Below are 25,866 nucleotides of genomic sequence, written 5' to 3' on the forward strand. Positions count from 1 at the left end.
GGGTCCCAAGGTCCCTGTTCATTTGTGAAGGAATTTCTGTCATGTTTCTATCTTTGGACTTTCTTAATCATCCTTTAGAATTTTTTTTTTATTGATTTCAGAGAGAAAGGTAGGTAAAGGGAGAGAGAAATAGAAATGTCAGTGATGAGAGAGAATCATTGGTTGGCTTCCTCCTGCATGTGGGATGGAGCCTGGAACCTGGGCATGTGCCCTAACCGGGAATCAAACTAGTGATCTCTTGGTTCATAGGTTGATGCACAACAACTAAGCCACGCTGGCCAGGCTAATCCCCTTTTTTGGTGCTTGGGCTGCACCAAGACATAGATGGCATACAAATTGTATTTTTGGATATAAAACTCAGAAGCTTGGATCACTTGATAAACAGAATGATGATTCAACAGGATTCTTTATATATATATATTAAAAGGTTAATATGCAAATTTCCCCTCAGGGATTCAACTGCTTGCTATGATGTATGCTGACCCTCTCTCACCTGGGGGAAGGAAGGCCCTGGGAGGCCCTGATCGCAGACCAGGCCCACCCATGCATGAATTTCATGCACCAGGCCTCTAGTACATAAGAATGTATGTGTGTGTGTGTGTGTGTGTGTGTGTGTGTGTGTGTGTATATATATATATATATATATATATATATATATATATATATATATATACATATATATATATAATATTATTTCAGAGAGGAAAGGAGAGGGGGAGAGAGATAGAAACATCAATGATGAGCTGAAACTGGTTTGGCTCAGTGGATAGAGCGTCAGCCTGCAGACTGAAAGGTCCCGAGTTTGATTCTGATCAAGGGCATGTACCTTGGATGTGGGCACATCCCCAGTAGGGGGTGTGCAAGAGGCAGCTGATTGATGTTTCTAACTATCCCTCTCTCTTCCTCTCTGTAAAAAAATCAATAAAATATTTTTTTTTTAAAAGAAAGAAACATCAATGATGAGGTACATGCCCTCGGCCAGAATTGAACCTGGGACCCCTGAGTCTGAAGGCTGACACTCTATCCACTGAGCCAAACAGGCTAGGGCAAGATGAAACTTTCTTGCCCATTGGTACGCAGCTGGAAGGATGGGTTCAATATGTGTGAGAGGACACCTCTGAAGAAGGTGTTCAAAGATGCATATTCATAATTACTGCCGAAGAAGAGTTGATGGGACCAGGGGTGTTCAAATGGGAGAAGAGTTAAAAGGAGAATTTAATAAGCATCTTCATCTATTTTAGAGGCCGGCACAGAGAAAGGGATTATTGATTATCAGAGGGTGATAGTTAAAGGAAACAGAACTCAACTGAAGAATGTATTTTCTAGAAGATGGCGGCGAAGGTGAGCAACTGGTCTTCCGCTCCCACAACAATTTAAAAAGTAAAACTAATATGAAGCACATCTATGGTACAAAATCACGGGAGAGAGGTGCTGGGTGGTTAATAGTCAACAATTAACATGATAATAGGAGCAATGAGGGACAGATGGGGCTCTTAAAATGTGACCAGCTGGAGAAATGGAAGAATGGCAGGCTCGGAGCAACCAAGTCTGGAGCGGCAGCAGCCAGGCCTGGAGCAGCAGCAGCCAGGCCCAGAGCAGCAGCAGCCAGGCCCAGAGTAGCCAGGCCCGAAGCAGCCAGGCCCAGAGTAGCCAGGCCTGAAGCAGCCAGGCCAGGGGAGCAGCAGCAGCCAGGCCCAGAGTATCCAGGCCCGGAGCAGCCAGGCCCGGAGCAGCAGCAGCCAGGCTCGAAACAGCAGCAGCCGGGCTCATAGGGGCAGCATCCAGGCCCGGAGCAGCACCAGCCAGGCCCAGAGCAGCACCAACCAGGCCCAGAGCAGCAGCAGCCAGGCCCGAAGCAGCCAGGCCCAGAGCAGTCAGGCCCAGAGCATCCAGGCCCGAAGCAGCCAGGCCTGGAGCAGCAGCATCCAGGCCCAGAGCAGCATCCAGGCCTGAAGCAGCCAGACCCATAGCAGCCAGGGCAGCCAGGCCTGGAGCATCCAGGCCCGGAGCAGCAGCAGCCAGGCCCAGAGCAGCCAGGCCCGGAGCAGCAACAGCCAGGCCTAGAGCAGCCAGGCCCAGAGCAGCCAGAGCAGCAGCAGCCAGGCCCAGAGCAGCCAGGGCAGCCAGGCCCAAAGCATCCAGGCTTGGAGCAGCATCCAGGCCCAGAGCAGCCAGGCCCGGAGTGTTGTGGGGTCGAACCCTGGGTTCAAAATGAAAGGAAAGAAGGAGCAATGCAGCCAATTTGGGTGCCCGAGTGTTATGTCTGTCATCACAATGGACTCAGAGAACCTCCTGTGTCCCTTCACCCAAAAGGACTCTGAGTTGCCCAGATGACAGCAAAGTGGGAGAAGAAAACTGAAAACTATGCAAGGGACTGAGGTGCCAACATGGAGTCATCTGAATTGAAGACTGAAGTGGAAGCTACTTCTTTAATCATGTTCCTGCTCATGCTAGCATCTGTTACCTTCCAGTCTTCTGCAAAGTCTTGTGCAGCAAGTCCAAGGACTCTGAGTAAATCTACACCAGCAACAAAAGAGACTTATTTAGTAGCTAAAAATATTAATATGTCCATAATTCTGATTTCTCATTTTGTTGTTTTGCATTGGCATTGTTGTTATTATTTAATAGCCAGAGTTTTGCTCTTGGCATTCAAGTTTTGAAAATAACATGTATGTAATTTAGTTTTGGGGGGAAAAAAAAATGTATTTTCTAAAACTGGTCCTGTCCACAGACAGAATGGGCTTACAGAGACTGTGCTCATGGTCATTGCAAGTATGCAATAAGGACTAGGTGGCCATTTGTCTGCAATTGTAATGAAGAGGAAGATGACCCCCCGCAAGGATAACATATTCTTCATTAAGATCTGACAGGTCAAGAATTCCCACTTTTGTGCATGCATAGTTTCAAGAGCTTGCTATTTTTTTTTCTGTTTAGATTTGATGCTTTTAAAAGTATTTACCAGCTTTTGTAGAGAAAATGGCTTTAGATAACAGGAGAAAATAAATCATACAGCCAAAGGCACCAAGTTATTACACTTTAAAAAAAAAAGGAAGCCTTAATATTGACAATGTAATATCTTAACATTTATTATAAGTGTGTACATTAATGTGGGTTAAGCAAGTGATTAAAAACATTAGGCAATTAAAAAGAAGCAAAAGTGTAATGCAACCACCCCTCTTCGAGTCTGCAAAATTCCAGGCCTTTTTAGAATTGAGAGATGTTGTTTTGGACTGAAATCAATATTGGTCTTGCAAGCTTTGTGACAATATCTTGCATGTTGGTTCTAAAACTCCCTTAAAGGCACAGTGTACCTTGAAGGTGGGGAAACCAGCCTATCTCGGACCTCTTTATTCTGCACTCCATCAACTGGGCCTGAACCAAGACCCAGAGATGGCACCTCCCATCCAAAGGATTGATCTTTCTTTCCCTTTCACTCATTCACTTAGCATCTATGTGTCAGTGCCTACCATGTGCCAAGTCCCATGCTGCAGGCTAGATTTGAGAAATACCAGCTTACATTTAGTGTTGGTAATCGTGCCACTTATTCCCTTTAGAGCAAATCTGATGCACATCTATGCAAATAACTGGAATGATCCACTCTAATCATTTGGCCGGAAGATCAAGTCCACCAGCCAACGCGCATAGGGCTCAGAAACTGGAGAGAGATGGGAGACATTTTCTAATTAAATCAACAGGCCCTCATTTTTCATTAGAAACACTGTGAGGTTGTTCCTCCTCTCAAGGAGCTTATACAGTGATGCTGGTCACAAAGGCAGTGGAGCACAATTGAACCTGAGGGAAGCACAGGTCCAGCCAGCCAATGGGTTTCCACTAGCATGAGAAAGAGTCTGGACCAGAAAATAGGAGATCACTGAAGGTCTTGTGCTCAGATTGGCTAGCCCACTGGAGTTTTCCCTGGGTTGACAAATTCCTATTTGCAAAGGACTCTGAGCAAATCTCTTCCCAGATGAGAGCATCTCAATTCAGAGGTGTTTCACAGAAAGAGGATAGGGAGATGGACAGTTTGGTACTTCATGGGGGCAGGGTGGGACTCAGGATGCTCAGAGGAGCAGTGCAATTTCTCACCTTCCCCTCTTTGTTAGAACATGCCTCAGAGGAGGTCTGGGGTGGGGGGAGGATTGTATTACCTGGCAGGATTAAGTAAACTCTGCACAGAGCTTGGCACATACTCAACACTAAATTAATGTTGGCTGTTGTGGTTACTGTGCTGGAGAGAGACAGCAATGGTTCTGCATAATTCAACGACCACTTTTCTGAGCCTTAATACCCTCATCTGTAAACTGGGGACAAGAATGCCCTCTGCACAGAATTAGTACGGGGATTGATGCCATTACTTTGTGATGTCTGGAATGTAGTAAGGCCTGAAGAAATGTCATTTGCCTTTATCCCATCTTAATCCTGCTGGAGTGTATATACTCTAAAACCTACTTTAGAAGATTTCTGTGTCAAGTGTAGGGATTGGGAATTGAGGGCAAAGGTATTAATCAGCTATCAAGGTTCAGACATAGATGTTCCTTTGGTCTGTAGCCTCCTAAGAATCACATCCTATAGAATTTAAACAAAATTATGTAAACTTTCTAATACATGCCTGCGGGAAAAATAACCTCAACTATATAGTAAAAGGTGTGTAGAAGGAGATAATTAAAAACTGCTATATACTTCAATCAAAAGTAACTAGCTATTTTTAAAAGTATATGGAAAGTTTAAACATGTATATATGGCAAATAGACAAGCTAAACATTGGCCTATACCAATCTCTAGCATTCAATGCCTGTGATTTACCCATCAGGGATCGTCATCGGTTTTTAATCTGGTCCCTCAGAAGCATCAGCAGTCTCCTTGTATTCTAAAGTCCCAAAGGTACACTCAGAGATGCAAACCAAAATGTGATTTGCTCTCTGTTCCAAGTTGGTACACACCAAACCCAATGCTCCTGCCTCTGCCTATCATACCAGGCCACCTAAACTTGTCAGGAGGCCCACCTGCCTTAGGGAAGCAAAGATGGAATTCTTGTTCAATCCTCTTTGCTTATGCCTCATATAAGATCATGGATGTGAAGCACTTTCTGACCTATAAAAAGCTACACACACGAGTAATTATCATAGCATCATTAACATATGCTACTAGATGTAAGCAAATTCAACTTGAGAAGGGCAAAAGCATGAAGAAATCAAATGGTGAGGGAAGAAGAGCCAGCAACTTAGGACAACTGAGGATGGCCAAACTTGTCCAGGAGTCATCAGCTTCAGGAGCTAAAAAATAAAATAAAATAAAAATAAAATAGAAGCAGCCATGAGATTAGAAATACACATCCCATCTAATGACCAGTCAGAGTCTTCTGGGGTGGGTGACTGCTTCAGGTATCACAAGTAACAGTGCAGGCCAATATGCCTTCTAGAGAGACGGCAAACAGGTTTGTAGCTGGGGCAACCCATTTCCAGTGCCTTCAAGGGAGATATTCCGGTTTGCATTTCTAGCTGAGGAGATGCTAAAAATGAACTGTCTCCAGGATCTGGAAAGGCAGTGTCCTATGACACTAGGTCTCATGCGGCTCAGACATGGGTGGATTCTACTGGCTTTTATTGTGCAAATCCATCTGCAGGCAGTGTTGACAATGCGGCTGAGAGACTGTCCAAGCAGCCCTTCCTGGTCAGGCCAGTCCCAAGATGGCACCATCCCCTCCCACAGATGCCTACTTATCCTGGCCTTTACCTACTACTGCCCCCAGCTGTATCTTGTTTTACTGAACCCCTTGGCCAGTGGTGGCAAACTCATTAGTCAACAGAGCCAAATATCAACAGTACAAAGATTGAAATTTCTTTTGAGAGTCACATGTTTTCAACTTAAACTTCTTCTAACGCCACTTCTTCAAAATAGACTCTCCCAGGCCGTAGTATTTTGTGGAAGAGCCACACACAAGGGGCCAAAAAGCTGCATGTTGCTCGCGAGCCACAGTTTGCCGACCACTGCCCTTAGCTATTGAGTTCTGATTTTATGCTACACAAGCAATGGTGAAGCGGCCCAAGGGCCTATAGCAGAGAGCCTTGAGCCTGAATCTGAAGTCCGGGGTTGAGGTCCTGATGTTGCCATACACCAGCAAGGTGTTTCCCTGGGCCTGTTTTCTTCCGAGGTCTTCATTTCCTTGTTCCTGCTAAGGCTAACAACATATGCCTGGCTGGCCTCCCAGGGCAGCTAGAGGGCTCAACCGAGGTGCTGCATTGAAGGTGCTTCTTTAGAGGAAGAGACTATAAACCCTGCAAACTGGAAGTGTTCCTTGGGAGGATCTTTCCACCTAAGACTTCAAAGTACCATAGGGCATAGGTACAGAAGACTTGGGGCCTCCTGGACATACAGGTGAAGAGAGACAGCAGTGCCCTGGGTTGAGACTCAGAGAGAGAGATCAGGGCACATTTCTTCCCTCTAAATAACCTTGGCTGCTTGGCCTCTGGGGTACCAACACATACCTAGAAGAGCTTTTCATAGCATTTTCCACAGTGGATGGTGTCACGGTGAATGAAGATCTGATCCAGGAGCTCACCCATCGGTTTATTGCAAATCCCACACTGAAAGAGAAAGTAAGCCCAGAGGTCAGCATATAAGTGAAGCAACATAAATGAGTGCAGTTGGGAGGGGGCACCTGACCAAGGTAGGCAGGCAGACACGGAGCAGAAGGCACACCTTGGACTTAAAAGCAAACAATTGAAAAATGGCAGAAAAGAGACACAAAACCAAACTAGAAATGAAACAACAAAACAAAAACTAGCAAGCAGGATGATTACCTAGTGGGTAGGAGCCTTGGTTTTATAACTAGGCCTGGGTTGAGGCCTAAATCCACCAAGCAGGTCCTCAAATAACATGTTTTCTTTTTATTAATTTCTTTATTGATTAAGGTATCACATATTTGTCCTCAACCCTCCATTCCAACCCCCCACACACACTCATGCCCCCACCTCCCGATTGTCCTTGACCACTGGTTAGGCTCATATGTGTACACATAAGTTCTTTGGTTGATCTCTCCCTTTTATCCCCACCCTCCCTTTGAAGTCCAACAGTCTGATCCATGGCTCCTTAACATTGATGAGATGCCTTAGGAACTTAATTCTTGTTTCTAATGATTGGACATCTAACTAATATAACATTTTAAAATACCAGCTGGCATTGTTACATTTAGAAAAAAAAGGGAGGACACTCATGCAAAGTGATCATGCATCTCCCCTATGGTTGGATTATGTGTGTTTTTTTCTTAATTTCTCAATATTTTCATTGATTTCAGAGAGGAAAGGAGAGGGGGAGAAAGACAAAAACATCAATGATGAGAGAGAATCATTGATCGTCCACCTCCCGCATGCCTCCCACTGGGGATCGAGCTCGCAATCTGGGCCAACCGGAAATTGAACTGTAATCTCCTGGCCCACAGGCCGATGCTCAGCCACTGAGCCACAACAGCCGGGCTTGGTTTGGTTATACATTAAAATTGGTTTAAGAATTTAACGTTATATGCTTAAAGTCGCAGAACCCAATTGACAACATTAAGTGAGGACTCAATGTATTATCACTGTTTCTGTCATTTTAGTTGCCGTGGACCAACACTTGAACCTTAACTTAGCCAACTAATGGTGCTGATCATTGTGGGGGTCACCTCCAGGAACACAGAAAAAATCAACAATCTGGCTTGCAACGTGCTTCACACTGTGAAGAACAGGGACGCTAAAGAGTTATTATGATGCTTCAGCCATGAATGTCCTCCCTTTTTTTCTAAATGTAACAATACCAGATTGTATTTTAAAATGTTATATCAACCTGATAAAGGTAAGAAAAACCTACAATTAAGGATACTGACAGACTGGTATATACAAATGAGCTTGAGCAATGGGGTGACCTTTCCTGAGAGGCAGCAGAATGTAGTGACATAATGTTGATTCTGATGTCAGAACCAGGATTGCTAACCCTTGGTTCTGAGCAGCTCTGTGATCCTAGAAAAATAATTCCCTTTCCACCCTGTGCTCACCTGACCTACCTTCCCAGAATCCCCCCAAAATATCAGGTCTCACCATTTTGCCACACCTCCAACTTCCCCAGCTCTTATGTGAGCGCCAGCCAGTCAAGTTTAAAATCACTGCTCCTGGTTACCTCACAATCACTGCATGTTGCCCAGGACCAAACCAGAGAGGGTCGGACCTGCATTACCACCATTTGTTCACCATCCAGAACTGAAATATCATTGCTGACATGTACACATAAGAAACTGTTTGACACTGAGATTGGGTCTGAGAAGAACTTGTTGGCCCAGAAAGAAACTCGCTACAGACTGATTCATATGCCTTGCAGCATAACCATTATTGCTTGTCTCATTTTTTACTCTTATAAGTATATTTCCAGTAGGACATGATCTCACTCATCTAGGGGAAGTGGTGAACAACATAGACAGATGAACAAGAACAGACCCAGAGATAAGGAGTCATGGGTCAGACTGTTGGACCTCAAAGGGAGGGTGGGGATAAAAGGGAGAGATCAACCAAAGGACTTGTGTGCATACATATGAGCCTAACCAGTGGTCAAGGACAATAAGGGGGTGGGGGCATGAGTGGGGAGGCGTGGGGGATTGGAATGGGGGGTTGAGGACAAATATGTGATACCTTAATCAATAAAGAAATTAAAAATAAAATTGCTCATTGAAGTCATAAATACATAAATAAATGAAAATAAAATAAAATAAAATCACTGTTCCTCCATGTCTACTTCCCTGCACCTCCTCCCTTACCTGTGGACCTCTTCTTCCTCTTCCTATTCCCTCTGTGTCAAGGGCCAGGAGGCAGCTGCCTTTGCTCATGTTCAGCAAAGGCAGCTGCCTCCTGGAAAACACCTCTGTGGGCCCCTTCACTCCAGACTCCAGACCCAACTCCCTTACAAAGCCTTTTCAGGGACTGCCACCTACGCTGGCTGAGCCTTCCCCTAACACTAGCGCTGTGAGACTAAATGCATTGAGAGCTACTTATTTCTCAGGCTCCTGGGATTTTGCTATTTAACAGGAATGCTCTGGAATTAAGTACATAACCAGAAGTTGACAGCATCTTCTAAGAATTTTCACATGAGTCCAGGAATCAGGAAATGAAATGTTCTTTGTCAAACCATATGTAAAACAGGTTGAAAAATGTAATCCTACTTGGAGTCCACAGAACACAATTGGCCCTCAAATTATCTCCCTTTGTACCCTTATTGCAAAGATCTGCTGTCTTCTTGCACTGCTCCCCTATAAAACCAAGCACAGAAGAGAGTCTTCCAGACTCACTTTTTCCATTTCCACATGTCATGTCCTGTTCTCTCATTAGCCCACTCTAGTCAGGCTTCGGTCCCCAACACTTATTCACTCCCTTGGACTTGGAAGCTCATTCAGCTCCCAGTTCTGCAAAGCCAATGGAGTGCAATCATACTGAGATTAAGCCTTCTAAGCCCTTAACACTCCCTAACTCTAGATAATGCTCTCAGCAGCTACACCCACTTCCTTACCTTAAAGCAATAGTCATGGCAGCAGATGCCAAGGTGTTCAAGGGTAATCTTTGGACAGTCTCTGATCTCTCGGTTGCAATAAGTACAGATTCCTCCGGATGTTCTGTGAGATGAAAAACAAGAACCTGGTGATCAGTCTGGCATGCAGACTACTAATGCGATACAGTTACACCCTCTAGTTTGATAGAGCCAGGCCTAGGTTTGCTGCCAGTGTTCTCAGCCTGCCAACTTTTTCTGTGGTGTGCAATTGGCCACACAGCTCTGGGCCTGCCTAGGCCACTGTGGATCCTCACATTATTTTCATGCATCTTCATACTCACTATCAAATGTGCAGACACCCCGATGTGATTCTTATTCCAGTCAAATTTCTTCTCCCTGACTCTTGCCTAGCTTAACTGCTCCCCTCTAGAACAGGAAGACCCATGTCTTCTACAGGAAGATATGTACCTATATGCCAAGCATGTCAAACTCGTGGCCCACAGGCTGCATGTAGCCCACAATGAATATTTTTGCAGCCCAGCCAATATAATGGCATGTAAGAAACAATTTAATAAAAATCCCATAACTTAATTTTTATAATATCCTGTTATGCGATGTAATTATTAATAATGAACTACAACATTCACTGATGACTGATGACTAAAATTGTGTTGCATTCATTTCCCTTATGTGCCTTACGTGCAGGCGCACCATTTCTCTCCACTCATACTAGCAGCGAATAGTTTAGCAGCCGATGGCCACAACTTTAATCTTGGACTGACTTGTTTGGTGTGTGCAACAGAAAATATTTCACTTTCAGGAAACAAGAAAAATGGGTTTATTTGTGTTACGCTTATTAATTTGTAGAGTTATTCAGTGCCTGGTAAGTTAATGTTCAAGAAAAATAATTTTTATTAAAATGTTCTATTATATTATGTTAACAATGAATCATTTATTTCAGCCCTTAATATTCAGCATGTCTCTATCGAAATAAACCTATGTGTCTACGAAAATTGAAGCTTTTGTTGTTTTGCGGCCCACATAAACTTCAACCTTGTTTATTTGGCCCGTGTTAGTCTTTGAGTTTGACATGCTTGCTGTATGCCCTACGAGGCCACCTGTCTTGATGGCACTTCTGTTCATGCCCAGGACACTGAGCCCTGCCTCTCAGACCATACACTTTTGGATCCCTGTAATACTTACTGTGTGACTTACAAAACATGATTTATTATTTCCAGACCTGTTTTCTTCACTGTGACCTGAGTAAACTGTATCTCTAAGATTCCTTGCTCCCCTATGCCAAGAATTGAAAAACAAGACTTCTTGCTATGGCAAGGTGGTTCAACTGATTAAGTGTTTTCCTACACACCTAAAGGTTGCAGGTTTGATTCCTGCCCAGGACACATTCCTAGGTTGTGGGTTCAATCCCCAGTTGGAGTGTGTATGGAAGGCAACCAATCAATATTTTCTCTCTCTTCCATGTTTTTCTCTCTCTCCCAAATGAATAAAAAAAAATTTAAAAAAAGAAAAGAAAAACAGTACTATTTTTTTCATTAAGACCATTCCAAGACTGCTGTCTAGTGACAGCTTTTGAAACTGCTGAATGAGCTGCTCTCTGCACCTTCATTCATTTCAAATGAATGGTTCTTTCTGACTCTTTTCTGGATTCTTGATGAGAGCAACCCACGTTTCTTCATTTCCCACTCACCACTCTCTCTTATAGTTCTTTTCCTTCTGGTCAGATTTGCAAGTTCATGAAGTGATCAATTAGGTTCTAATTCCAAGGGCCTCCCCTGCTAACAGGAGCCCTTTGGGCTTTCAGACACCACCATATCCTTTCTCAGAAGCCTTTTGTGTCCACCCTCCAGTCTTAGCTGAAGGCTTTAGGTAACACTAGTGTGACATCCCTATAAGGGATGCACAGTGATGTGAAAGATCTGAAAGTGGACTAGAAGCAGTAAAACAGGAGACAAAAGCAATCAGACTTATTGTGGAAATCTCAACTGTTCCTTCTCTGTAGACCTGCAAGCTCCCTGGTAAGACAGCAGACTCACCTCTCAGAGTATGGCGTGCTGTCATATGTGGGTTTCTTCTCCATGTTGAAGGAGTCCTCAGTATTGCTGATACTGCAGGGGGTGGTAAGGGAAGAGGACAGAAGAAAATGAGAGCCAGGGAACTACCACAGTCATGAGTGGGGATGCTTTTCTCATTAGCACAGTTGAGACATGATTCTGCATGGCCAGTTATCATCTGTTATGCAAAATGTCACAAGAAGCTTTAAACTTGGCACCAAGGAGGCGTAGTTCTCTTGGAGAAAAGCCCTTGCATGGGGGGGGGGGGGGAGGAGAGGATCTGCCATGGTGAAGCGTGGCTCTGATTCTTGAGGCTGTGTATACCATAAGGGCCCCGCATTCCACTGACCAGTGGGAAAAGAGCAGGGTTTTTCTCCCCACATAGTGTGTGAGTTGTTATGTGACAGTCACCAGGAGCCCACTCACAGCAGATATTAGACACTACAGATGGGAACAAAGAAAACATTCTGACATACACCTGTGTTTGGGTTACAGGAAGTGAGATCCACCCCCCCTTTTTTTCATAATCATTTTTCAATAACAAGACTTTTTATAATACAAACTGATGGTTAAAAGATAAAACCATTGCAGGGAAGGACTACTAACTACAAGCCCTGCGGGATGCTTAGTGTAGCTTCCAATCTCACAGGAGTCATATAATAACCCCCTGAGGTAGTCAGGAAAACTGACTCAGAGGGTAAATGACCTGCCTAAGGTCACACCCATAAAAAGGGGTGAGCTAGAGTTTCAGCCCAGACTCTAATTTCTTCTGAGAACTAAGCTTATCTCAGAGCCTTCTGAGGAAAAAGGAGAAAACACACTGGACCGGACAATTCTCACTATCCAGTCAAGAAATCCACTGGCTTGTCCATTTTGATCAGATATTAAATTTAATTTTAAAATTAATTCAATCGTCAGAGTGTAAGAAATAAATTTAGCAGAATGGTGGGGCTGGGAGAAGGAAAACCAAAAGCAGGGGCAAAGTTCAGTCAAATGACACTCAAAGAGGCAGATGCTAGATGACCAGGGCAGCTCCCTTGGGGGTGCTTGAGGTTTTACATACATTCTTTCTAAACTCAAAGCCTCTCTGAACAAAGCTATAGAGATAGAAAATTGATCAGTGATGGCTAGGGGCTGTGTGGCTGGTGGTGTGGAGAGTTGCTAACGGGTACAGGATTTCCTTCTGGGGTAATGAAAATGCTCACGGAGAACTGGATAGTGCTAATGGTTACACAACATTGTACATGTACTAAAACAACACTGGACTCTGCATTTTAAAAAGTGAAATTTATTATATGTAAGTTATATCTCAATAAAGCTGGTGAAAAAAACTACCCTAAGGGGTTGCAGATGAAGAAACTGAGGCTCAGAAAGTCGAGTATTTTGTCCAAAATAATTTAGCCACTGGGGGTTGAGGTGGGGCTTGAACATGACCCCCATGCCCATGGTCATCATTTCATAGCACCAGTGAAAACTGGTTCAGAATCCCTAGAGGCCCGATCCTCAAATAATACCAGGTTGCTTCTCTGTTTATAAAATCCTCACCCTAGCAGTGAGGTGATATGTCATAAAGAAACATTCCCGGGGGGGGGGGGGGGGCGGGCGGGGGGATGCAGTCTCAGTATAGGCTATTTTCGTTGACGTGGTGCAGGAGAAACCCTCACATGGCTTCAGGAAACAAGAAGATGAAGAGATGATGAGTAAAAAGTTACATACATATCAGGACCTACAGTCAAATGCATGTTCAAATGAGGCAACTTGGCATGCAGGAAAGATTGTGTAATCTGAAGAGAGAATCTTTATGTTCTAGAGCACGATGAAATTCACTACATTGTCTAATAAGGGCCCCGCCACTTCTGTAAAGAGTGATACTCTCAGTATTTCACAAAAGAAAGTTTGGAGTCTACCAAGAAACAAAGACAGGCAGAAATGGATGGCACTGGAAGTGGGGTGTAAGGTGAATTAATGACAAAGGGGAAACACAAAGGCACTGAGGTAGTAAGAACAGCTGGAAATGCATAAATCATGTCCGTAGGCAATTATATCATTTATCCATTCAATACATGATTACACAGAAGTTACTCTTGGATGAGGTACTGGGGATGCAGGAATGAGGACGACACAGGGCCCCGTGGGAGAAGGCCATGGCATGAAAGATTCAGGGACTTGCTCTTACCTGCTGTAACGTGGAGACACCAGCTTCCCGGAAGATACCTCACTAGCATTCATGTACTCCTTCACAAAGAGAATCCCTTTGCTGTAGAAGGAGCACAGCAGAACAGAAAGAGGTATACTGGGCTCTGGCTAGGTAGCTCAGTTGGCTAGAGCATCGTCCCAATACACCAAGATTATGGGTTCAATCTCCAGTCAGGGCACATACAAGAGTCAACCAATGAATGCATAAATAAGTAGAACAACAAATAGATGTCTAAAAATCTCTCTCTCTCTCTCTCTCTCTCTCTCTCTCTCTCTCTCCTTCTCTCTCTCAAAATCAATTTAAAATTTAAGAAAAATAAGTAAAAGAAAGAGCCAAAACTGGTTTGGCTCAGTGGATAGAGTGTCAATCTGCAGACTGAAAGGTCCCAGGTTTGATTCCGGTTAAGGGCATTTACATTGGTTGTGGGCACATCCCCGGTAGGAGGTGTGCAGGAGGCAACTGGTCAATGACTCTCTCTCATCGATGTTTCTAACTCTCTATCCCTCTCCCTTCCTCTCTGTGAAAAATCAATAAAATATATTTTAAAATAAAAAAATAAAAGAAAGAGATATACTGAAAGACTACAGGGAACTAGGTCTGGCCCCAAGGAGGGGTTCAGGGCTAGGAGGACTTCTAGCTGGTTTGAAGAAAGCGAAGGATAATGGGAAGGCCTGGGGGCAGAGATGCAGGTGTGCCCCAGCTGCCACTGGGCAAGGAAAGTGGCAAGCGGAAGCTGCTGGACTGCTGAGCCTACTGGGAACTCAGGCTGAAATCAAAGCCCATGAGTTTGGCTTTGTGTGTGGATGTGAGAGCCCCAGAAAGAACATCCCTGCAGCCAGTCGTGGTATGTTGTCCTACTTCATACAGATCTCAATACTACCAGAGCCCTCCAACCCACTCCCTGCGCCCCTCCCTGCAGACTTCAGTGCAGTGGCCTGCCCACCTCTCCTCTCTGACTGCACTTTCTTCCTCTTCTACTGGGACCAGGAGAGTCTCCAAGCCACAATCCTGAACTTGGTCCTCTCCACTCTCTGTGAATAGACATCAGCAATCTAACCTCTCTCTTGTCACTCACAGAGCTCCAGGGTCCCAGAAGTCACCTCATGTTGGCTAGGCCCCTGGCGACATTGGAAACAAGGTCTGCCTCATGCTGGGCTCACCATGGTTTCCAATGTAGTCCCATTTCTGTGTCTGATGTCAGCAAAAGCCCCTCTGATTCCCCACCCCACACCCCCCCACACACACACACACAAACCTCACTTGGACTCTCTGCACTGGTTCCGTTCCTACACTCTAAGTTTGTAGATGTGGCCAGAAACACACACGAGGCAGTGAGTGTGTGCCTCTCCTTATGATGGATAATGTGAGGGAGACAGACATATGCCCTGGCTTCCATGGGCTTTCTTTGGCCTTTCCATGAATGTCCCCCAAGAGCCATCAGCAAGATTCTACGGATGGCAGAGTTCTAGGAAGTAGCACCTTAGTCTTTCACTGGGATAGGTCCTGGGGCTGCGCTATGTGGCCCCTTAACCAATGGCCACTAGGAGTTGGGAGAGGCACTAGAGCTAATGGGAGAGAAGTGACATGGGATAAAAGTCCAGTCCTTTAGCTCCATGGAGGAAACAGCCCAGAGAACATGTCCCAGGTCGTCCCTTCTTACCTGGTTGAGCTGGAGTCCAATTCACTTGGGGAGGCTGGGATGTAAACATGAGGCTGCTCGGCAGCAGCAGTAACTGTAACGGTGACCATACAGCTCGAGGGGTTTCTCACCCTGAAAGAAACAGAGGGAAGATGAGTGTGTCCGTACTGAGAGCTGATATCAAACAGGCGCTCACACAGAATTTTTGAATCCCAGTCCCCTGACTGCCACCTCAAGTTTTTTTTGTTTTTTTTTAATTGATGTTTTTAAAATAACCCTTGCAAATCACTGAGTTTTTGCTCTTCCAGACTCCTGAGGTCGATAGGTGGTATCACTAACTTTACAGGTGAGAAAACCCAAAGCAAAGTGACCCAGGTCACACCGTGAATCAGTGGCAAGACTCCAATCTTCCAGTTACCACACAAAATTCTACTGTAGCCAAGTGCTTTGGCCTGTGGCTTACTTGGTTAGGGCACATCATGGGGGTACTAGAGACTTGACACTAAATAATCCACTCATTGGGTTGGAAAGCCCCTTCCTAAGATCAGCTTCCCCTCCCCAGTGAACTTTCCAATGAATACAAGGCTGATGGTGAGAGACACATGAGTTTAAGCATCACCAAGGAAGAGACTTGGATGCAGTTAATTCTGGAAGGCACTGCTCACGAGCAGAGATAGGAAACTGACAGGTAGAATGATTTTTTCTGAGTCGCCATCTTTCAGCTGCAATGCATAGCCCTTGGCCTGGAATCTGACCTCCTAGCCAGTTTACAAGGCCTTTCTCTGGCCAGGTTCTTACTTACTCTCACTCTGCCTGCTCTCAGGTCACCATTCTGATACTAAAGCTGCCTTAGCTACCTATTGCAAGTCAGGGCATCCTGTTCGGCACCACCACTGGCACCACTGCCCCGTATGTGCCATCTGTATCACATCTGCCCCTTCTCCAGCAGCCTCAGGCCAGCTCTATAGGTGCACACTGCCCTGGACTGATTTTGGTTTCTCTCCAACATGCGGTTCCAGATCATGTTCTGGATGTGGTTTCCCTCTGCCTGGCCTAGGCTCTGGGGCATAACTCCCTTGCCCGAGAATCCAGTGCCCAAGACCTCAACTAGTTTAAGAGTGGGGAGGGGAAAAACAATCATGATCTAGCACCTGCCTGGCTCCCCAGCCACATTGTCCCAAATGATGTCATGTGTACCTGAACCTCTAGCCATACTGAATGAGCTCTCTCATGCCTTTGCACTTAACACCACCTTCTCTTTCAGGAAGCCCTTCTGGGGTACCTAGTCTCTCATCCCAGGCCTCAATGTACCCACTCTGTGCATATTCCTACATCACCCTATGACACAGTGCATAATTGAAACTGAAGGAGGTAGACTGGCTGAGAGGGAAAGCCCCATGGGAACCTGGAAAGACAGGGGATAAAATACAGAGCCAGAGAAAGATAAAAGCCTCAATACAAATGGACCCGGCACATGCTCTCTCTCTCTGGGGAGCAGCTTGTGCCATTCACTTTTCCATCTTATTCCCCCTCTTTTTACCCCACAGGTGTGACTTTCCTAACCTCTAAGGGTCCCCAGGAGACTTGCAACCAGGGGAGCAATGGGCACCAGCAGCTTGTTCTAGGCTAACCCCCTGAATCTATTCCTAAGGACCCCTTTTCTCTGACTTCCCAGAGAGCTAAGCTCTCCTGCTGCTTCTTCCATGCTAAGCTCTTCCTTGTTTCACTGGTCCCAGTGTTAATAAGCAATACCTGGACTTGTGTTGTGAAATTTTCCCCACACAAAGTCAAGCTGGCCATAGACAGACCTGTTGAGGGCCAGGTCCTCTATCCAGTAGCAGTATGCTGTGTGCTCCCTGAGGGCAGGCAGTCAGGGTCCTGTACATCTTGTTCAATGTGTATATGGCCAGTATAGCTGGCTCACATGAGGCTATTCCCTACTCATGGCCACTACTGGAAAAGACCTCTAGGGAGCAAAGGGAGCATCCAAATGCTGTCATTCAAGACCAAACTGGTGGTGATGGCAGTGGAAGACTTCACTGAACTTCCGCTATCTCTGGCAGGGAGTTCCATCCACATCAGAGCACACCCTCCTCTGAGAACTTTCATCTCCATGAATGGCAACGGCAACCCATATGCCTTTTCCAACCCAGGTATTCATGGCACAAATGACTTCCATATAATATGGTTCTGTGTGCCGGGCATGGTCTAACAGAGTTGATGCCATGGCTTCAAAATGAAGCCCATGGCCGAAGCCGGTTTGGCTCAGTGGTAGAGCGTTGGTCTGCGGACTGATAGGTCCCAGGTTTGATTCCGGTCTAGGGCATGTACACTGGTTGCGGGCGCATCCCCGGTGGGGGGTGTGCAGGAGGCAGCTGGTCGATGTTTCTCCCTTTCTCTCTGTAAAAAATCAATAAAATATATATCTCTCTCCCTTCTATCTCTCTCTCTATCTCTCTCCCTTCCTCTCTGTAAAAAAAATCAATAAAATATATTTTTAAAAAATGAAACCCATGTAGACCGGCCCCTCAGATGCTCTTTGCCGGTCAGCTTCCCACTGGCTCCTAAGCGGTCACACCTGCAAAAGGTAACTGGCCTGCTCAGTGTGTCAGGGTTTGTTCTGGGGTTTGGAACTTGGCAAAACCCTGGCAATAGGAGCAGGAGCCCAGCACAGTATAGTTCCTACCTGCTGGCCTGACTCTCCAATTCCATGAGCTGCTGGAGTCTCCTGGGGCTGGTCTGATGCTCTGGAGTGCTGGGGTCTTCAGGCTGCTGGGTAGGTGCAGCTTGGTCTCCCTGGCCACCTCTGGGGGCTGCAGGCTTCTCCTGCCAGGTCTCTCCCAGCTCGGTGACCACATTCTTCTCCTCAAAACCACCCAAGGAGCTGAGGAAGAATGAGATGAGGAGTGAGTGTTGTGGGACTAGTCCTTGCTCACCCACTGCAAGCTGAAGTCACTTCCTATGAGTATAGCGGCTCCTCTCCTGGAGGATGGAGCAGAAAGGAGCCCCAAACTGACCCCATATCAGAAAGCTGTTTGTATCTTCCTAAGAGGCCCCCAGCACTGCTACTCCCTTTCCACTGACAAAGGCAACATCCCCAAGAACACCTAGCAACTGACTTTAATGAGGTTTTAAAAGACAAAGTCTTCTCCTAGTTAGGAACAGTGGTATTCCTTTACCCCTCCTCCCACTGGGATCTCCCTTTCGCTAAGCCAGTGGTTCTCAACCTCTCTAATGCTGCAACCCTTTAATACAGTTCCTCATGTTGTGGTGACCCCCAACCATAAAATTATTTTTGTTGCTACTTCATAATTGTAATTTTGCTACTGTTATGAATCATAATATAAATATCTGTGTTTTCTGATGGTCTTTTTAAAAAATATATTTTATTGATTTTTTACAGACAGGAAGGGTTTTTACAGAGAGGAAGGGAAAGAGATAGAGAGTTAGAAACATCGATGAGAGAGAAACATCGATCAACTGCCTCCTGTACTCCCCCCATTGGTGCCCGCAACCAAGGTACATGCCCTTGACCGGAATCGAACCTGGGACCCTTGAGTCTGCAGGCCGACACTCTATCCACTGAGCCAAACCGGTTTCTGCACCCGATGGTCTTTAGGCTCTACAGCAGTGGTTCTCAACTTCTTGACCCACAGGTTGAGAACCGCTAGCAGGGTCGCCTAAGACCATCAGAAAACACAGATATTTACATTACAATTCATAACAGTAGCAAAATTACAGTTATGAAGTAGCAACGAAAATAATTTTACAGTTGGGGGTCACCATAACATGAGGAACTGTATTAAAGAGTCACAGCATTAGAAAGGTTGAGAACCACTGCTCTAAGTATTCCCTGTTCTAGTCCCTCTATCTTACATATCTAGTCCCTCTATCTTACTTAAAAGGTCCCAAGCCATATTTTATTCCCAGGCTCAGGTGCTCAGACAGGTATATGCAGCCAGGCCCTGCAAGCTCCCTCCACCTCCAGCTCTCTGGGAAGGAGCTTGTCCCCAGGCTTCCCTGGTGGGATGGATGGGGATACGGAGAGGGAACAGGGGGAAAAGCCATATAAGCTAAAAGGCTCCCAGACACCTGAGATAGACTGCCAAACCCATTCGTGATCTTCGATTGCCATCTGGTGGCCAGGATGGGCAAAGCCGCAGAATAAGCCTTGCCAAAGATGATGTGGCTCAGGGTAGCCATTTTCTTTATTGAAGGTCGCATTTCCTGGGGGCACCATGGTACCAGCTCAGGGCTACAAGAAATGGCAGACCGACCGCACAGGCGCACACTCTCTGGCCAGGAAGCTAAGCACTTAGGAGGAAGGCACTTGAATAGTCAGGCGCAAAGGTATCGTGGCTGCTTTGTTTCTGAAGCCACTACTCCCTTGTCTTCTTTATTGGTAAATAGTCAATGCTATTATTACGGGGCAATAGCATTTTCTTCCCTTTTTTGGCAGACGAAAAAGCTGGGGTGGGGATCCTGTTGCCACTCATAAATGGCATCACAACAGAACTTCACCTGCTCCCCGTGGCTCAATCTGATCACGTACCTGCCTGTACACTTCTCATCTCTAGCATCCGGTTCAAAACACACAAAACTGCCTTTCTCAAGCTCATCAACCCCCCTTCCCTCTCAGCTGCTTCTTTTCTCTTTCAACAGCCAAACTTCTTGAAAGGGTTTTCTGCACTGTCTTGCCACTTCCTCGTTCTCTTCTCCCTGTCAACCTTTCACCAAACTTTCACCATTGCTTTCCAATATCCCAAACTATCTGGGCTCCTTACCCCCATGTGTCTACGCCAATATGCTACTCTTTAAGGTCCCTGCCTCCATTGGAGGTTCCCCAGGATTTCAGGGACCCCAAAATCAGCCATCTGAGGCTAAAAAATCTAATTGGAAAGGATCTGGATATTTCATCCAGGTAGATGAGCTTTGGAGACACCCCAACTTATATTTGCTTTATCCTTTGTCTCTCACCACAAATTTAGTCTACAGTCTCCATAAGATTACATTTCAGGGCCAAAAAAAAAAAAAAAAAAAAAAAAAAAATCTTAAGCCTCCTCTACAAATATTAGGAGGAAGCTTTACTATTCATATTGAGCAGGTAACCTCAACTTGTACCATCTCCCAGAAACACAATTATGATAAAAATATAAACAGACAAAGACAAGAACCAATGCTTATATAAACCAGTGCATTTTGTATTTCTGTGTTTATACCTGACTCCTGGCTGGAAAATTTAGAATTAAAGCCATAAGATCTCTATTCCTTTTTGTCTGTGTGTTTCGGTATATGTGCATGTTATACATGTGTAATATTTTCTTGACTCTAGATATTATTACCAAATTAGCTTAAGAAAATCCCTTATGTTTTATTCCAAATGACTTAGAGATAAATAAGCACTTAAATATTCTAAAACTCCCATAAATTACAGAAACAATTTCTAAATAATTGGAATGAAAAAATAAAGGATTCTTATTAAAAAAAAAACACTATCCCAAATGTTTAAAAATTAAAATTTAAAGGTTAGGTAAATCTCTGCCAAACAAGATGAGTTTAATATTGTTAGTTTAATTTAAAAAACAGCTATGTATTGTGAGTTGTAAATGTTATAGCTAACACAAGCATATATTTTTATTCTACTTGAGTATATTCTTCCTCAACTGTTTGAATACTAGCTTATTCAAACAGGTTTACTGTTTGAATAAGCTAGTATTACATCTACCAGATGTTTAAGATTACAAAAATATGAATTTGCTTTTAACAACTCATTATTTTGAAAACTTTATTTAAACAGTAATTATGTTTTATAATACATCACTTTTAAGACAGTTTTCAATATCTTTTTGGTAATTTAAAACTCTAGGCATATGCTAAATTAAATGAATTAATATTTATCAAATACCTAAATCATTTTTAAGTAACATAAAATACTGACACTAACCCTATTTTTAAGCTTACATACTTTTTGCTTATTTTTTTGAAGCACAGAGAGGTTGTATTTAGATCTATTAATAAATGTGTTCATTTGTCCATACTGTAAACTATACTATAAAATTATGTAACTATACATTTTATGAGATATTCATAAGCTTTACTAGTCTGCTAAGAAATGTTGTATATAACAAACAGTTCAAAATGATCTGTCCCCTTGTTTTTTTTCTATAAAATGGAAGTAACTAATTGTTAAATATTATAGTCAATATGTAGAAAGAGACTACTAAAAGTAATAATGGCAAAGAGGAACAAGTCTGTATGCAAGAAAAGCAAACATGTTTTTGTTAAGGAAAAAGAGAATAGTTTTGTCCTAAATTAAAATAACTAGTGGTTCCAAAAACTATGTAAGACAAAATATAAATGGATATTTCTATAATTTCAAAAGGTTCACAGAAAAGAAATTTTAATTGTCATGGTCAAAAGGAACTAAAATTTAATAAGACTAAGATTTTCTCAAAAGAGTTCTAGTACCAAATCTTATACTGATGCATAACTAAAATCGGGCTTTCTCTCCAAAACTTTCCTGGATTGTTGGTCTGACCTTAACAAAAGACCTTTATTTCCTTCTGAGTAATCTGTCTAAAAGGCAAAGTTTTTATGTCTTGCTAAACAAATGCCCTATTCTGTGTACTGACTACACCATGTCTTAAAGTATTTTTAAAAGGCCTTTTAATTTTAAAGGAAATAAGAATCTTTAAAGTCATGGTTGCCTATGTTTACTTGAAAATTTTTGTCACTTTGATTCAGTAGATAACTAAGTATTATTTCTCACTATCCTATAATCTATTTAATCAAATGTCCAGAACTCCTGATAACATTTGACATTTTGCATTCCCTATACCAAATGTGAGATATCTTTCTCATTCTCTTCTCTCTAAAACTGACAGTGGGATTTCCCAGAGTACCCAAAAGGTTTATTTATTCTTTCGCCTTGTAACGAGAGGTGTTAAAAATAATAGGTTTATTTAATATTCTGTAAATTGCATGAAATGCATTGTCCAGTCACACAGCCCCCCTCAATAATGCTGAGTCTTTCCTAAATTAAATTTTAATGCCACTGAACTATACACTTAAAATGGTTCAGATGGTAAATTTTGTTTCATGTATTTTACAATTTAAAAAGACAACTTACTGGCTCCTCTTTGTCCTTTGGAGAAAGTCTAAGTCAGGGGTCTTCAAACTACGGCCCGTGGGCCACATGCGGCCCGCAGAGGAGTCTGATCCGGCCCGCCAGGTTTTTTGGGCAGTGAGCGCAGCCGAGGTGTTACAGTAGGAATTAGTAGTTCATATAGTCCGGCCCTCCAGCTCTCTGAGGGACCGTGATCTGGCCCCCACTTTAAAAAGTTTGAGGACCACTGGTAAGTCCTTGTTATGGCATAAGGATATGACTTTGCCCATCTGCCTGTGATCATATGATCTTTGTCGTTTATTAGATTGACATGCTGTGTCGGTTTCCCTGAGACTACTCCCAGGGTCAGTGATTCTCTAGGAGGACTCTAGAACTCAGCATATAGTTGTCCTCAAGACTAAGATATACTACTGTAAAAGGATACCAAACATAATTAGCAAAATGAAAAGCCAGCGTTGTTAGTCACAGCCTAAGGGCTGGTCATATAGGCACTTTCTGCCTGGCACCTACCCAAATTCCCAACTCCCAGAAGGCAATCGGAGGTTCACCATAAAGCACATGGTTTGTACAGGCGATCTACATCATTAGCCCAGTCTTTTATCATTTAGGAAAAGGTTCATATGCGTGTAAAGAACTGTCTACCTTTTCAAGTTCCCAGAGGTCAGCCAATGGGTCACCTGGCAAGTAGGCCTTTCTAAGGAGAGCAGTCTGAGGCTTCCTAGGTTAACTCTTGTCTGCACACTATCCAGCTAACATCACCTCCTCCACAGCTTTCTCATAATAAACTGCAGCCATATCAAATCATAGGGCACTCCCCAAACATATCACAATGTTACCTGTCTTCCTTCAAGCATAGGAGATTCTTCCTACTCCAGGACCCTTCCCTTCAACTCCTTGAAAACATTTTCAAGAGGGACATCTACCGTCACCTCTGTGAAGCCTTCTCTGATTCTGTGAGACCAGCTAAGTCACATGGTCCTTCTAGTATGCTGCCATACCCACAGGTAAACACTTACCACTGACCTCCTAAAGGGCAGTGACCGAGTCTTTTTTTTGTCTGTATTCCTAGTGCAGTATATGGCTTGGCAGGAGCTAGTAACTAAGTAAAAATTGGTTTAATGGTGGAATGTGTGATTCACTAATTCGCAGAACAAATCAAGTTGCTCACATTACTCTGCTCATTCCTTCCCCTGCCTTCAGGCCTACATTTGCACTCAACCTTCCCTCCTGTCTCAGAGACACAGCCCTCTTTTTCCTGCTCAAGGCTCTAGAACCTGCCACACCCTGACCTCAGTGGCCCTTCACCTTCAAGTTTGCTCATCTCTCTTTGAACTGCAAACTCACCTCATCTAGCAGGTATTTCCTCCCCTGGGCACATAAGCTTCATTCTGTAGCTGTTTATCTGGCTCACCCTTTCCACATCCATCATTTCATGGCCAATATTTTATTTTTAGTTTTAAAAGATATTTGTATTGATTTCAGAGAGGAAGGGAGAGGGAGAGAGAGATAGAAACATCGATGATGAGAATCATTGATCAGCTGCCTCCTGCACACCCCACACTAGGAACTGAGCCCACAACCTGGGCATGTGCCCTGACCAGGAATTGAATTGGTGACTCTTGGTTCACAGTTCAATGCTTAATCACTGAACCACACTGGCCAGACCATGACCAACATTTTAGAGAGAGTTGTACACCTGTACCAACTGCACCCCATCTCCTCACTGACCAATCCCTCCTCAATCGATCCTAATCCAACCATAACATTTTATTCTCCCAACATGTCCTCCTCAAGGCAGCTATAAATTCTGTGTTGCTAAACCTGATGGGCCTATCTGAAGGTCCACAGCACACAGGAAAGTTAGCTCAGCTTTGCTTGGTTTTCATGACTATCCTCTTGCTAGTTTCTTCCATTTATCCAAAACTGTCTTTTTCCTCAGCTCCTCTTCTTCTAGAAGACCCTTCAATATTATTTTCAAGAATTCTGATCCATCCCTTTGCTTCTCTCTTGTTTTTTTTTTTAACCTTTCTTCTTTTTATATATTCGATTAAAGTTTTAGAAGGTCAATAATTATTATTCTCCCTTTTCTTTTCTTTTCTTTTTTAAAATATATTTTATTAATTTTTTACAGAAAGGAAGAGAGAGGGATAGAGAGTTAGAAACATCAATGAGAGAGAATCATCGATCAGCTGCCTCTTGCACACCCCCTACTATGGATGTGCCCGCAACCAAGGTCCATGCCCTTGACCGGAATCGAACCTGGAACCTTTCAGCCCACAGGCCGAAACTCTATCCACTGAGCCAAACTGGTTTTTGGCCCTTTTCTTTTCTTTTTGAGACAAAAGAAAGGCAGAAAATGGAGATAAACGTCAGCTGGTGAAGCAAATAGCTTTACATATAGAGCCAAAAAGGATGATTCCCCTTGCATTCCTGAATCACAGGGACTTACTCATCTAGCCAAGGGTCTGGCAAGACCACTGCCCCAGATACTTGTGGAGAAAAGCATAGAATTCAAGGGGCACCTTCTGGGCTGTACATATAAAGTCATCTGCTTCCAAACTCCAGGCCAAGCTTGGTCCCTAAAATCCCCAATGTGACAACCAAATAAGCCACTCCTTCCCAAGAGAACAGGAGGAAGAGAGACCAGTAGAATAAACAAAATTCCAGAGAAATGACATTCTACCCCGCTCCAGGTAATCTCATTTTCCAGGTAACATCATTCGTTGTCTAGCCTCAGATCTAATCTTCACTCATCTTCAGGCCTGTTTACTCATAGCCTATTGGACATCGTTGCCTGGATTCCCTACAGCCATTTCACATTTAACATAGTTGAAATGTCATGTGCATAACACCCTCACAACCTCGCCATAGGCTCTCAGCTAGGTCCTGTCGATATTTGGGGGCCACACCATCCACCTAGTTGCCAAACCCTGAAAATTTTAGAACAGCCTTGGCTACTACTTTCTCTCACATTTCCCCTTAACAGAGCAACAAAACTTGTGGCCTCATAACCTCTCCCTTGGGTGAGCAGATGTCTCCTAACTAGTCTCCTGAATAATCTTGCTTTATATCCCGGGGCCTGATCCCATACATGGCAGGTGGAAGGAATTTTCCTACAAATCACGCTGCTCTGGTCTGGTCTGGATCTTAGTCATCTCACTGTCCTTAAAGCTATCAGTGGCCCCTGGGGCATCAGAAGGTGAGTCATACTTCTTAGCCTAGGAATAGATGCCTGCTCAGCCCCCCTCAGCACTTTCCACCAAGCCACCAATTAACCCTTCCTCCACTGCCGCCACCCTGGCTCTATCTTTCCTTCACAGCATGA

At 44.0% G+C, this 25,866-nt stretch overlaps 1 protein-coding gene across 4 annotated transcripts in view; it reads right to left on the bottom strand.

Moving 5' to 3' along the window:
- Positions 1-3,063: 3,063 nt before the first annotated feature.
- ZNF185 (zinc finger protein 185 with LIM domain) overlaps positions 3,064-25,866 on the bottom strand; it is a 71,193-nt gene continuing 48,390 nt past the window's right edge. For 3 of the 4 annotated variants that reach the window (XM_084871066.1, XM_084871065.1, XM_084871063.1), the window contains 7 exons: positions 18,102-18,299; positions 15,437-15,547; positions 13,756-13,836; positions 11,562-11,633; positions 9,529-9,631; positions 6,486-6,584; positions 3,064-5,273 (listed from right to left, as the gene is read on the bottom strand). In XM_084871066.1, coding sequence (XP_084727192.1) covers positions 6,486-6,584; positions 9,529-9,631; positions 11,562-11,633; positions 13,756-13,836; positions 15,437-15,547; positions 18,102-18,299 — 664 coding nt within the window. In that variant the 3' untranslated portion in view covers positions 3,064-5,273. The remainder of the gene's footprint in view (positions 5,274-6,485; positions 6,585-9,528; positions 9,632-11,561; positions 11,634-13,755; positions 13,837-15,436; positions 15,548-18,101; positions 18,300-25,866) is intronic. The other variant, XM_084871064.1, reaches the window with a different exon arrangement.

The sequence above is a fragment of the Pipistrellus hanaki genome (assembly GCF_964339955.1).
Source record: "Pipistrellus hanaki genome assembly, chromosome: X".
Taxonomy (NCBI): Eukaryota; Metazoa; Chordata; class Mammalia; order Chiroptera; family Vespertilionidae; genus Pipistrellus; species Pipistrellus hanaki.